Here is a 15,190-nt window from a genome sequence, read left to right on the forward strand (position 1 = left end):
GAGCATAGTTTAGTCATTGCTAACATTGTTTTACTTATGACCTGTGCAAAAGGAACTGTGAATATATTACATGCAGAAGAAGCTCTTTGTAAATGTAGTTATAGTTATCATAGCGTCTGTGTTTACGCAACCAAGATAACAAAGTGCTGTATGGTATGAATTAATGGTTGGAACCAGCCCAAAACCACAGATTTGAGACACCTTCCAAGCATTACAAATGATTGTAGAACAATAGGTGATCATTGACTAGTGTGGTTTTGACATTAACCAGTTGGTAGGCTTTGGAGGATTGTGAGCAAAAAAAGTGAGCACTTTGCCACTTCCAATGTATTTTGATTTTACTGTTCCAGTGAGGTGTTAGTTCCGTGCACGTGAAAAAAGAAGGAAAATGGATCGAGGTAGTGAACCAAAAATACAACACTGGCACTCCTTTATCCAGTCTCTGAATCTACACAACCTGAACAGGACAGTAAAGGTGATCAGTGGATCTTATTTACAAGGTAAAGCATGTTGCAAAACCCTTTTTTCTACATTACTATGCCTGTATTAGCTATTGAAAAATGTAACATCCACTTCAGTAATGAGGGTGGCACGGTGGTGCAGTGTCTCACAGCACCAGGAACCCAGATTCAATTCCTGCCTTGGGTCACTGCCTGTGTGGAGTCTGCACGTTCTCCCCGTGTCTGTGTGGGTTTCCTCCAGGTGCTCTGGTTTCCTCCCTCAGCACGAAGGCGTGCAGGTTAATTAGATTGGCCACGCTAAATTACCCCTTAGTGTGTCCCAAGATGTGTGGATTAGTGGGTAAATGAGTGGGGTTACGGGGCTAGGGCCGAGGTGGGATGCTCTGTTGAGAGTTGGTGCAAACTCGATGAGCTGAATGGCTTCCTTCTACACTATAGTGATTCAATGATGGAAAAACAGTTTGATTTTAATTGCAGCAGAGTTCTGTTAGGGCAATTGGATATTCATTGTGGAAAATGATACGTAAAATCAAGCAGATGGCTGTTTTCCAAAGGATTCTTAATTCTTGTCAAGCAGGTCCCTACATCTGAGGATGTTAATAAAAGACCACAAAGAGGTTTGGATTATCGCAGCGGATCGAAAGAGCAATGTTTCCAACAGTTGGTGAAGAGGGAAATAGATTGCAATAAGCATTAGTCATGAAGTTATGAAGCATCAAAAAGAGACTCATTAGAGCTCATGATTGTCAAATACTTCAAGCTAGTCTTCATTTGTTGATAACACTCTGATCTCTGCAGCAGAGGTTTGTGTATTTAAGTTCCTTTTCAGTGATTTCAGCAGGTAATCTAAGACGACACTTCAGCACAGTCCTGCTGAGATGTTAAGGCGAAGCTTTGGCTACTCTTGAAGGTGGATGTAAAAGTTCCAAAGGCAATATTCAAAGAAGGACATGGATTCTGCCCTGGTGCCCAGGCCAATACTTATCTGTTGCCCAATATGACAGGAACAGAACAGCTGGTTGAGGAGGAGGTGGTGAAGTGGTATTGCCACTAGACTCGTAGGTCCAGGGTAATGCTCTGGGGATTTAGATTCAATTCCCACATGGCCGAATCTCATCAAATCTTAAATTGCACCAAGTCCAATATGCCCATCTCCAGCTGACTCCTGGCCCAGTAACAGCTCAATTTAAAAATTCCCACCCTTCTTTTCAAATCCCTCTACAGCTTCACCCTTCCCTGTGTCCAACCTCCTCCAGCCTTACAAGTCTCCAAAGTCTCTACATCCCTCTCTACCATTGGTGACCATCCCCTCATCTACCAAGGTCCCAAATTCTGAATTGTCCTCCCTAAATTGATTAGAGATAGTCAGCATGGTTTTGTGGAGGGTAGGTCGTGCCTTACTAACCTTATTGAGTTTTTTGAGAAAGTGACCAAGGAGGTGGATGGGGGTAAGGCAGTTGACGTGGTATATATGGACTTTAGTAAGGCGTTTGATAAGGTTCACCATGGAGGCTTCTGCAGAAAATGCAGATGTATGGGATTGAGGGTGATTTAGTTAATGGGATCAGGAATTGGCTAGCTGATAGAAGACAGAGGGTGGTGGTTGATGGTAAGTATTCGTCATGGAGTTCGGTTACAGGTGGTGTGCCTCAGGGATCTGTTTTGGGGCCACTGCTGTTTGTAATTTTTATAAATGTTCTGGATGAGGGTATAGTTGGGTGGATTAGTAAATTTGCTGATGACACCAAAGTCGGAGGTGTGGTAGATGGTGAGGAGGGGTGACATAGTTTACAGAGAGACTTGGACAAGTTGCAGAGCTGGGCCGAGAGGTGGCGGATGTAGTTTAATGCAGAAAAGTGTGAGGTAATTCACTTTGGCAGGAATAACAGATGTGTAGAGTATAGGGCTAACGGTATGACTCTGAATAGTGTTGATGAACAGAGGGATCTAGGTGTATGTGTACATAGATCCCTGAAAGTTGGGAATCAAGTAGATAAGGTTGTTAGGAAGGCATACGGTGTCTTGGCGTTTATTGGTAGGGGGATTGAATTTAGGAGCCGCAGCATCATGTTGCAACTGTACAAAACTCTGGTGCGGCCACACTTGGAGTATTGTGTGCAGTTCTGGTCCCCACATTACAGGAAGGATGTGGAGGCTTTGGACAGGGTGCAGGGGAGGTTTACCAGGATGTTGCCTGGTATGGAGGGGAGGTCCTATGAGGAGAGACTGAGGGATTTGAGGTTGTTTTTGTTAGAAAGAAGGCGGCTAAGAGGGGACCTTATTGAAACATATAAGATGATTAGAGGTTTAGATAGGGTGGACAGTGATAGCCTTTTTCCTCGGATGGAGAAAGCTAGCACGAGGGGGCATAGCTTTAAATTAAGAGGTGGTAGTTATAGGACGGATGTCAGGGGTAGGTTCTTTACCCAGAGGGCGGTGAGGGATCGGAATGCCCTGCCTGCTGCAGTTGTAAATGCACCTAGTTTGGGGGCGTTTAAGAGATCCGTGGATAGGTTTATGGATGGAAAGGGATTGGTTTAGGTTAGAGGGTCATTGTTTTTTAACTGGTCGGCGCAACATCGTGGGCCGAAGGACCTGTTCTGCGCTGTAATGTTCTATGTTCTATGTTCTAAACCTCTTTGCCCCTCTTCCCATCTGTCCCTCTTCCTGTTCTTCTTTAAGAGCCTTCTTACCACCTATCTCTTTGATCATACACTTGATCACCAGCGCTAATAGCTGATTATGTGCTCCGTGTCACATCATTAGTGCACCATGTAGTTAAACATTGCTGTTTTTATGTGCACTGATAGACTTGGAGTACAAACTCCACAGAATTCGTACGCTGCTATCACTGTCTCAGATGTGCCTGGAGAATCTGTTTAACGCAAGTCGGTATTTTGCGTGTTATATCATTGAGGTGCATAGTGACGTTTGGGATGGGGGATTTTCCACTCCCATTTTCAGGGGAATGGGAATGACAGAGGGAAAGGGGAATTGTGTGGGAGCACCCAAAGCAGTTTTTATGCAACAGGATTTCCCTAAACCATCGTTCCCTCCCACCCCAATACCCTCCTGCCTGCCCCCCCACCAATGGTGTACCATAAATCCCGACTTTAAAAGTCAGGATCCCAACTTGTATTAATTCAAATGTAACAGCTCCAATCAGGTCTTTAAACCTGAATGCATCCCCTCCACGATAAATTGTCCGGTCACATTGGCATGAGGGTGTGATGACATGAATCATGACAACTCCCCCACAGTCCTGGCAAACAGAACCTGCCGGAGACACACAGGTGAGAATAGCCACCAGGGTAGAGTGGACTAGTAATCCAGAGACCCGGACTAATGCTCTGGGGGCCTGCTGTAGTAGATGGTGAAACTTGAATTCAATAAAAATCTGGAATGAAAAGTCTAATGATAGTCTAATGAAACCATTGCCGATTATCATAAAAACCCATCTGGTTCAGTCATATCCTTTAGGGAAGGGAATCCGCTGTCTGGCCCACATGTGACTCCAGAGCCAGAGCAATGTGGTTGATTCTTAAAATACCTTCTGAAATGGCCTAACAAGTAACTCAGTTGTAGGGTAATTATGGATGGGCAATAAATCTTGGCCTTGTCCAGTGATGCCCACTCCCCATTAATGAATTTAAAAAACCTGCCAACTCTACCAGTTGACTATCGATCGGTTCTCTTAGCCAGGTGACACTGTCAGAGAGAGGCAAAATACCATTCATTGCCTTTTGTCGTGATATTACACAGCTGAGTTGTGCATCATTAGAGCAAATGATTGTCTTCATCTTCAATCTATTGACCACAATTCTATGCTCCACCAGAATAAGAACGTAAGAACATAAGAAATCGGAGCAGGAGTAGGCCATCTAGCCCCTCGAGCCTGCCCCACCATTCAATAAGATCATGGCTGATCTGTTGTGTCTCAGTTCCACATTCCTGCCCTCTCCCATAACCCTTAATCCCCTTGCCTATCAAAAACCTATCAACCCGCGTCTTAAAAATATTTAGCGAGGCAGCCTCCACCACTTCAACGGGCAGAGAATTCCAGAGATTCACCACCCTTTGAGTGAAGAAGTTCCTCCTCAACTCCGTTCTAAACCGCCCCCCTTTATCTTGAGGCTGTGCCCTCTAGTCCTACTGTCCTTTCTGAGCGGGAAGAGCCTCTCCACCTCTATCCTATCCATCCCATTCATCATCTTATATGTCTCAATGAGATCTCCCCTCATTCTTCTAAACTCTAACGAGTACAAGCCTAGTTTATTCAGCCTCTCCTCATAGTTCAACCCCCTCAACTCCGGCATCAGCCTAGTAAACCTCCTCTGCACTCCCTCCAAGGCCAAAATATCCTTGCATAAGTGCGGCGACCAAAACTGCACACAGTACTCCAGCTGCGGCCTCACCAATGCCCTATACAGCTGCAGCAAGACCTCCTTACTTTTATATTCAATCCCCCTCGCTATGAAGGCCAGCATCCCATTCGCCTTCCTGACCACCTGCTGCACCTGCAAGCTGGGTTTTTGCGACTCATGCACAAGGACCCCGAAGTCCCTCTGCACCGTCGCATGCTGCAGTTTTTCGCCATGTAAGTAATAGTCCTTCCTACCATTATTCCTACCAAAGTGGACAACCTCACATTTGCCAACATTAAATTCCATTTGCCAGTTCCTGGCCCATTCGCCCAGCCTATCTAGATCCTTCTGCAGATTCTCCACACCCTCCACACAATTTGCCTTTCCACCAATCTTGGTGTCATCAGCAAATTTCGACACCATACACTCGGTTCCCTCCTCCAGATCATCTATATGAATGGTAAATAGCTGAGGCCCCAGCACCGACCCCTGGGGCACTCCACTAGTCACCAACCGCCAATCCGAATAGCACCCATTGACCCCCACTCTCTGCCTCCTATTTGACAACCAATCCTCTATCCACGCTAACACCCTACCCCCAACTCCATGCCCCCTGACCTTCTGTAATAACCTCTTGTGAGGCACCTTATCAAACGAATGCTGGATTTAATAGTGGTTTGTTAGCACAGAGCTTGAGTAGTGCTGAAAAAAGACATTTTGTCAAAGGTTTTCATCTTGTACTCGTCAGGACAATGGCAAGAATGCCAATCTCAGGAGATGAACAACAACTTTGTACAGAATGAGAAGACAATGCTGATTGGTGGGCAAGTGATCTCTGATTGGCCAAACTAGCTTGGTTTAAATTTTCCAATGATGCTTGGGAGTTAACTATCAGTCACTGTTAACCGATCCTTGGCAACCCCTCCACCAATCAGAAAGCTTCGGCATGTTTCTTTTTTTGGAAATACCCTGGAAGCAGGGGGTAGGGGAGAGGGTGGTAAGAAATGGTGGCATGAGACACAAATACATCATGGTCTAATTGGATGGAATGGGTGATTCTGTGCTCCACAATATATATTACCATTCAGAATTCCCTAGAGTCATTCAAAAGCCATGTTGCAGAGGCATTGGAACAAGTACCTGTGGTAGAGATTGCCTGCATTGTTCCACTACCCTATGAATAATCTCTCAGGTGGCAGATTCAAGTGCAGCCTGCAGATAGTTATCATTTATGCCTCTATTGTTCAGTGGGATGTAGGTGCTGCTCACAAACCCAGTATTTAGTATCCTTCCCCAATTGCCTTCAAACTGAGTGGCTTGTGAGGTTACTTCAGAGGGCAGTTAAAAGTCAACCACACTGCTGTGGGTCTGGAGTCATATGGGGAGAGGGCGGGAATGTGGAACTGAGCCACGACAGATCAGCCATGATCTTATTGAATGGTGGGGCAGGCTCGAGGGGCTAGATGGCCTACTCCTGCTCCTATTTCTTATGTTCTTATGTTCTTATATGTAGGTGAGACCTGACAGATTTCCTGCCCCAAAGGCCATTGGTGAACCAGACAGGGTTTTATGACAATCGATGATAGAAGCCAGCTTTCACTTCCAGGGAAGGTGGTGGCATAGTACTGTTGTTCCTGAACTAGTAACCCAGAGACCCAGATAATGCTCTGGGAACCCAGGTTTAAATCCCACCATGGCAGGTGGTGAAATTTGAATTCAATAAAAATCTGGAATTAAAATTCTAAAGATGACCATGAAACTATTGTCATAGGACGTCATACAATCTACAGTACAGAAAGAGATCATTTGATCCATTGCGCCTGTACCAACAACAATCCTGTCCAAGTTTCATCCCTGTTACGCCACATATTTACCCTGCTAATCCCCCGATACTAAGGGGCAACTTATCATGGCCAACCTAATTGTCATTATTGTAAAAACCCATCCGGTTCACTAATGTCCTTTAGGGAAGAAAATCCACCATCTTTAACTGGCCTGGCCTACTTGTGACTCCAGACCCACAGGAATGTAGCTGATTCTTAAATACCCTCAGGGATGGGCAATAAATGCTGGCCCAGCCAAGGACACCCACATCCCATGGACAAATAGGTAAAAAACATTATTAACTGAACTCAATTTCCACCAGCTGCCATGGTGGGGTTTGAACCCCTGTGCCCATTAGTGGGTCACTCTAATAGGTCCCTTACGATGGAACACAATTATGATAAAATAACATTTCTACCACTGAGCGTGTTTAATAATTCACAAACTATCAGCCATATTCGCAATGTAGCATGATAGCACTGGAAACATTTTTATTTCCTATTTATTCATAGCTGGTTTATGAGTTTATAATGATAGTATTTGCACTGATGCATAATACAAGTGAGAGAATATTAAGTGAGAGTATTCCTCTGGAGCCAGAATTTTGAAAAAAGCTGGCCGATCTATGAAAGCAGCCAGGCAATGTAGGTAATCTTTGCAGGAAGGGAGAGAGAAAAACAGTCTATGTCCGATAAAATATGGGATGGTTGTGTGGGAATTGACAGGAACCAGAATGACCTGGTTCCCCCCGACAATGATGTGAGCTAATCATCCACACAAACTACAAAGACTGTTTGTTTCCAAGTTGGGTATTAACGATCTTTATTTCCAATACAATCTCACAATGGAATACAGTGCCGAAGAAAATAGTCACAGCCCCATCACTGGAAATTGTCAAGACCTATCTTTAGATTATTTCCATTTAAAAGTCTGACTTATCAGGATAACCATCCCAGCAGAATTTAGGGGGAGGTGATGGCCTAGTAGTATTATCGCTAAACTTTTAATCCAGAAACTCAGCTAATGTTCTGAGGACTCAGGTTCAAATCCCACCACAGCAGTTGGTGGAATTTGAATTCAATTTTTAAAAAATCTGGAATTAAGAATCTACTGATGACCATAAACTCATTGTCGATTGTCGGAAAAACCCATCTGTTTCCTGTAGGGGAGGAAATCTGCCATCCTTACCTGGTCTGGCCGACAAGTGGCCTCAGAGCCACAGCAATGTAGTTGACTCTCAACTGCCCTCTGAGATGGCCTTGCAAGCCACTCAGCTGTACACTGCAGCGACGGAAGAAGGCAGCTCACTCTCGCCCTCTCAAGGGCAGTTAGGGATGGCAATAAATGCTGGCCAGCCAGCGAAGCCCATGTCCCATAAAAAGAAGTTAGTTTTACCCATATAAGTGCTGACGTAACATGGGTATTAATCTGGGATCCTGACGCAACTAAACAGAAGCAGAAGTAGTGCTACCAAAAAGAGTAAAGACGAGAGACAGCAGATAGCGGATTTTCCCCAAACTGCTGGGCAGAGTGGAGAGGAGTTATCCACTTTAAGTTACAGCGGACAATAAAGTTGCGTATTCATTATTTTGATATAATTCTATAAAGTTGTTTTACCTATTGAAATAACTGTCTTTCTGTATCTTCAATAAATGTGTAATAAAGCAGGTTAATGGGCAGAATGGCGGCACAGTGGTTAGCACTACTCCCTCACAGCTCCAGGGACATGGGTTCTACTCCGGTCTCGGGTGACTGTGTGGTGTTTGCAAGTTCTCCCTGTGTCTGTTTCTCCGGGTGTTCCGGTTTCCACCCACAGTCCAAAGAAATGCAGGTTAGGTTGATTGGGCTTGCTAAGTTGACCCTTAGGGCCCTGCTTTACCATTGTGTTGCACCCAAAAATGGGCGCAAAAATGTGGTAAGATTTGGCGTGAGGCCATTAATGCGATCTGCGCCCACATCCGCACAGACAGCCACTTTACCGAAACCCAGGAACGGCAGCAATCCAAAACACGCCCGAAATGGGTGCAACGGCGATTTAAATGCATTTGCATGTATTTCAATTGAATTAATGAACTGCCCGCCCAACTTTAGCAGCACTTCCCCCTTTACTGCCGCGTTCGCTGATCGGGAATCACGCCAAAATGAACCTGCTGACTAAAAGTCTGAATCGGGCGCTCCAGCCGCTGAAGAGGGGGGGGGGAAGTGGTAAGATGCATCTCTGGCGGGGAGGGAGGCCCGATCACTCACTGATGGGGGGGGAGAGGAGGGCAGGGGGATCCGCTGCCACTCTGCGGGCAATCGGAAGGGGGAGGGAGCGGCCAGGGAGTCGCGATCTGTCTGGGTAGCAGGGGGTGAGTGAATAAGGGGGACAGTGATGCCTGTGGGGGCCATCGCTCTTGCTTTGCACTCCTGGGCTGCTTTCTCCTCTTTCTGCGGCCCGGGAGCGATCCGACACGGGCGCGCTTTTTCAAATTTTTTTTCCCAATTGCGCATTCGCAGTTCAGAGCTCCGATCATTTCAGGTGCGCTGAGCCCCGCCCGCTGCACGAATGGGACTCGCGATTTTTTTTTCAGACTGAGTGTGTACAGGGGCGCCTGAAAGCAGATTTCCAAGTCGGATCTGAATTAAGCCCAGATTCAGCACTTAGAATGAAAATGGTAAAATCAGGCCCTTAGTATCAGGGGGATTAGCCAGGTAAACACATGGGGTGATGGGGATAGGGCCTGGGTGAGATTGCTGTCAGGGCAGCCTCGACGAACCAAATGGCCTTCCTCTGCACTGTAGGGATTGGATGATCCTATAATGATTCAAGCAGCGTATTACTCATCTAGTGTTAATTAAGACCATGTTGAAAAAATGTATATGTAAAAAATGTGAACTTGCTCCAGATCACAAAGAATTGACACTGTTCCTCATGCATCTTGCCATCATACAAGTTGAATTAGGACACTTCCTACGAAAGTGAGAAACACATTTGTATTCAAGTAGCGCTGATACAGATGGGACATCTATTTGACCCTTGTGTTCATTGTTGCTATGGTTCACAAAGAGCTGTTTAAAACTTAAACAGCAGCATGATCCGTTGCAAAATCACATATTTTTGTCTTTTTTTATGTGCATCTTCAACAAGCTCCTACCATACGTCTTTAAGGTCTACCCTAAGCCAACACTATACCCACCCTATTCCCTCCCAAACAGACTCATTCAACCGAATTAAATAAATGACCTCACAGTCAGAAAAAAAATGGCCAGAGTTAGGTTACACCTACTGAATGTTCACAACTCAAGGATCTAGATGAGTGATAAAGCTCTTTTGGGATTAGAGAAACATGAGTTACGTAAGGCAACTGTGTTCATATTTTTTGTATGCATAAATGGTCTGAGGTTTGCGCTGGAAGTGTTAGCCTGGGACATGAGTTTTACATAAGTTACCGGAGATGAAATGGGTTAATATCGTAAAATGGGATCCTGACAAAACAACTGACCCAATTTTTAAATGCCCCCGATTTTATCCAACTACCAATTAACCACGAGCCAGCCTGCCAATGCTTGTGAAAACAAATTCTACTGGAACCATCCCAGGAAGGCAAAGAGTGAGATAGGTGTATACAGAGTGGATAAAGTGAATAGTACCTTTTTAATTCATTCATGGAACATGAGCATCGCTGGCTGGGCCAGTATTTATTGCCCATCCCTAGTTCCCCGAGGGCAGTTGAGAGTCAATAACATTGCTGTGGCTCTGGAGTCACATGTAGGATGGCAGATTTCTTTCCCTAAAGGACATTAGTGAACAAGAGAGTTTTTCTAACAATCAACCACGGTCATCAGTAGATTCTTAATTCTAGATACTTTTTACTGAATTCAAATACCACCATCTGTCGTGATGGGATTCGAATCCAGATCCCCCCAACATTGGCTGAGTTTCTGGATTAATAATCTAGTGATAATATCACTAGCCCATTGCTTCCCCTGTGTAAAGTGTAATGGGCATGGAAATATTCTAATGGGCAGAGTGTGTTACTGTAGTAATTGTGGTGCGCAAATGTGATCAGGAAATCTGAATAAGAAACCAGTTTATGTAGAACATTTTCACATCCTAAAGATGTCCTAAAGAACTTGAGAGCCAGTGAAGTTTGAAATGCATCTCATAAAATAGCGGTGTAGATTGGGTAGCATTATCACTCACGGCAGGAATACCCAGACAGTAAGTGACGATTCTGCATTTTTACAACAAAAACAGAAAAATGCTGAAAAATCTCAGCAGGCCTGGCAGCATCTGAGGAGAGAGAGTAGAGCCAACGTTTTGAGTCTGGATACCCTTCTGTTAGAGTTGAAGACAAAGAAAATAGGACGAGATTTATATTGTAAGGGAGGGGAAGTTGTAATTGAGACAGTTGGCACAGACAAAAAGACCAAGGGAATGTAAATGGTGATGATAAAGGCTGAGAATGGTGCTAATAGCAGCCCTTCAAGAGATTGGAATGTGTAAATAGCAGAGCAAAGGTAAGTGACAAACACAAGGGGTCACAGGTTCAAGGTGAGGGGGGCAAGGTTTAACTCAGATATCAGAGGGACGTATTTTACACAGAGGGTGGTGGGGGCCTAGAATGCACTGCCAAGCAGGGTGGTAGAGGCGGACACGCTGGGATCATTTAAGACTTATCTGGATAGCCACATGAACAGACTGGGAACGGAGGAATACAAACAAATGGTCTAGTTGGACCAATGAGCGGCACAGGATTGGAGGGCGGAAGGGCCCGTTTCCTGTGCTGTATTGTTCCCTGTTCTTTGTTCTTTGTGTCAAAGGACAACGTGAGACATGTGGCCCTAATGGGGTGAAGGGGGGAGTGGGGGTTGTGGATACAAAATGAAAAGCAAGCTTTTAAAAGTGGACAAATTAACAATGGAAGAAATAAAGTAAATAAAAAGAATATGAAGCAAAAAAATAGATTAATGAAATAAATAAGATTTTTATTTCTTCCATTGCTTCATTTGTCCACTTCTAAAATCTTGCTTTCTATCTTGTTCCTCTTCCTCTGTTGAGATTTTTTGACCTTTCCTGTTTTTGTTTCAGATTCGAACATCCGCAATATTTTGCTTTTATCTGCATTTTTATAAGATTTCCTGATCCTTTCAATCTCAAAATTCCTGAAACAATATCACACAAACCTCAGACATGCAATTTTGAGGTTACTGCAGCTCAAATATTACTGAATGATATGGATACCAACAGCAAGGTGACAGTACAAATTATATAAGGACATTCTAAAAGGGCAGGACAAGGCTTTGCAACTCTGGGCCAGATTTTTCTGTTCCAAAGCTGAGCAAGCCTGCAGCAGGCAGCTGAGAATGGAGGTGAAGAGGGTGGTAAACTCAAATTTCCCATCGCATTCCTGCCAGTTGCTATTTTGACAGTCAAGGGAATCATGATGCCCGAATATCATTTTTAAATGTTTGCTTTGGTTTAGAATTTCCCTGAGTTTGAGATCTTCAGCGAGGTGGTGGGTTCCTGAAATTTGTGCAAAACACACCGGGTCACCCTGTTCATGAAAATCATGGGAAGCCTGATTTGCTTTGTGGACATCTTAATAGATAATTTTTGTTTTAATTGCAAACTTTACATGTCACAATTACGTGCTGCATGATCAGTTAATTGTGATTTTATTGCAATGAATATAATTGCTCATATAGCTCTGAATATGGCCATTACATTGACCAGCATTGGAAAAGTGTTCAGATGTATTAGAGTACTTTCTCCAGTGGATAAATTATCCTTCTGCATCCAACCATATTGATAATCAGATATCAATTTGTCAACTTGAAACTGTGCTTTCATTTTTACATTTATTTTCAAGTCCAGACAACTGTTAAGCCTTTGAAGTACCTGAACAGATGGTTGACTTATTTGATTCAAATCTATCTGTTGAGCTTTTTGAAAAAATTGAACTAATGGCTATCTGGTCAGGCAACTTCAAAGGTTCCATTTTATTGTGTTTGGGAGTTTTTTTTCATACAGTTGGGCAATGAAAAATGCTTTGCTAGACTCCAAACCCCAATAATGGCTTTATTTCAGCTTGAGTTGCTTACGCAGCTATGACGGGGGGCGATGAGTTTTGTTTGATTGACAGTTTCATGAGCATTCAATAATATTGAAATGTGTTGAAGAGATGTTTAAATTGCTCTTTGTTTGTTTTGCTGTGAGTATCTATAAGGAAAGAGTTCTTTTCAGCAGAATTTGATAGTATATGTGTTTGTTTGACATTATTGTGAGCTTCTAAGAAGCTGCATGGGACATGAGGAGCTTGGGAAAAATGAAACAGCATGGAAGATGCATTGGGATATGAAAGATGCATGAAGAATTAGAGGGGACATTTGGGGTACTGAAGAGCATGCCTTTTTGGAGGGAGCTTGGGAGATGGATGGGGGATATTTAGGGTGATTGGGCCCAGCATTCACCCACAGAAATGTCCAGTGAATAGACACAGACATTCTAACCTGCCAGCCTTTGCATTTATTTCTATCTCAGGCCAGTCCCAAGACAGGCAACCCCAACTCCAGCTTTTCCAGAACTCAGGAACACATCAGGAATGTCCCAACTTGCAATTTCTCAGCCTATTATGAAAATCCACTGTAACCGAGTGCCAAACTCACAATTTACAATATGCCCAGAGGAAGGTCAGAGGTGGTGCAACAGGGATTCCCCCAAGCACCAACAATGATAACGTGAACTGCCAGTTCATGCCAAGCAGCACGAAGGCACAGTGGTTAGTACTGCTGTCTCACAACTCCAGGGACCTGGGTTTGATCCCCAGCTTGGGTCACTGTCTGTGTGGAGTCTGCATGTTCTCTCCGTGTCTGCATGGGTTTCCTCCAGATGCTCTGGTTTCCTTCCACTGTCCAAAACACGTGCTGGTTAGGTGCATGGGCCATGTTAAATTCTCCTTCAGTGTACTCAAACAGGCGCCAGAGTGAGGCAATTAGGGGATTTTCACAGTAACTTCATTGCAGTGTTAATGTAAGCCCACTTGTGACTAATAAATAAACTTTTAAAAACTTTACTTTGACGTTCTGTAGATGTCCATGTCCATCTTGCATTGAACATATCAGTCATGAGAGGACCCACAGATAATGATGAAACTTGGGTTTGCCTGGTTAACAAGAAGTTCAACCAACACCACACACTGTCAGAGTCCAAGCAACGCATTATCCTTGGAAATATACCATCGTTCCTTACTATCACAGGGTCACTCTGAGTGTACCTGCACCACATGGACCGCAGCAGTTCAAGAAGGCCAGTTCTCAAGAGCAATTAAAGATGAAAAATTAAAAATGCTAGCTTAGCCAATGACAAGCGTTTCCCATGAAATAATACTTTTGTTTAAATTTAAATCACTGAATATCAATAGGTTAATAATGCTTTCAAAAATAGTAAAGAGATTGTTTTATAAAGCACCTTAAACATTCATACTTTACCCTCACAATGTCAGGTGTCCGAGTTCAATTCCGGCCTTAGGTTTCTGTCTGTTTGGAGTCTGCACATTCTCCCCGTATCTGCACAGCTTTCCTCCAGGCGCTCCAGTTTCCCTACACAGTCCAAAAGGTGTGTGGGTTAGGTGGAATGGCCATGCTAAATTGACCATTACTTTGTGCGTGTGTGAGTGCGGCTACACTTAATGCGGTGCAGTGCCCCTCAAGCTATAAGCCCCGGTGACTGACTAGCCACCCGTTTGAGGAATAATTAGCCCCAGGAACTGACGAATGTCTGACCTATGTATTGTCAGGGTGTGTGCGGAACGGATAAGAGAGGGACAAATGCTAGAGTGATGTGCCACACACAACAATCAGAAAACCACATGAATTTGTGATTAATAGTTTACCCCTCAAGCCCTTTCGCTGACTTAAAGAGGAAAATCTATACACCCCATCCACCTCCAACCTCTTCCAGATAACGTTGTAAACTGTTATGGGTAGGATCTTCCCATGGCAGGCGGGACATGGACCATGCAAAGATCCATTTACCTTAGGCAGAGGTTTCCAGCCTTGGGGCGAGTGTGGCTGAAAAATCCCACCCATACTTACAAAATATGGTGTACTTAATATTTAGTGCAATGATACAAGGTGCAAATGGGGTGGCACAGTGGTTAGCATTGCTGCTCCACAGCACTAGAGGCCCAAGCTCAATTCCCGGCTTGGGTGACATGTGGAGTTTGCATGTTCTCCCCGTCCCTGTGTGGGTTTCCTCCGAGTGCTCCAATTTCCTCCCACAGTCCAAAAATGTGCGGGCTAGGTTGATTGACTATGCTAAACTGCTCCTTAGTGTCGGGGAGTTAGTAGGTTAAAGAAGTGGGATTATGGAGTTAGAGCCTGGGAGGGATTGTGATCGGTGAAGACTTAATGGGCCAAATGGCTTCATTCTGCACTGTAGGGATTCTATGAGAACTAGAACATTACATTCTCTCTCTCTCTCTCTCCTTCTTGCCAAAACTTTCTGAATTTTGCTTTATATCTCCAACCTCCTCTTCCCCTTCCCCAAGGATAGCA

At 44.2% G+C, this 15,190-nt stretch overlaps 1 protein-coding gene across 1 annotated transcript in view; it reads left to right on the forward strand.

Moving 5' to 3' along the window:
- The first annotated feature begins 388 nt into the window (after nucleotides 1-388).
- Nucleotides 389-15,190, forward strand: part of LOC145346394 (protein THEMIS3-like) — a 62,383-nt gene continuing 47,581 nt past the window's right edge. Inside the window, exon 1 of the mRNA XM_080193551.1 lies at nucleotides 389-500. Within this exon, the coding sequence (XP_080049677.1) occupies nucleotides 389-500 (112 nt within the window). The remainder of the gene's footprint in view (nucleotides 501-15,190) is intronic.

This window comes from Carcharhinus amblyrhynchos, chromosome 8, assembly GCF_965287045.1.
Source record: "Carcharhinus amblyrhynchos chromosome 8, sCarAmb.v2.hapA, whole genome shotgun sequence".
Classification (NCBI taxonomy): Eukaryota; Metazoa; Chordata; class Chondrichthyes; order Carcharhiniformes; family Carcharhinidae; genus Carcharhinus; species Carcharhinus amblyrhynchos.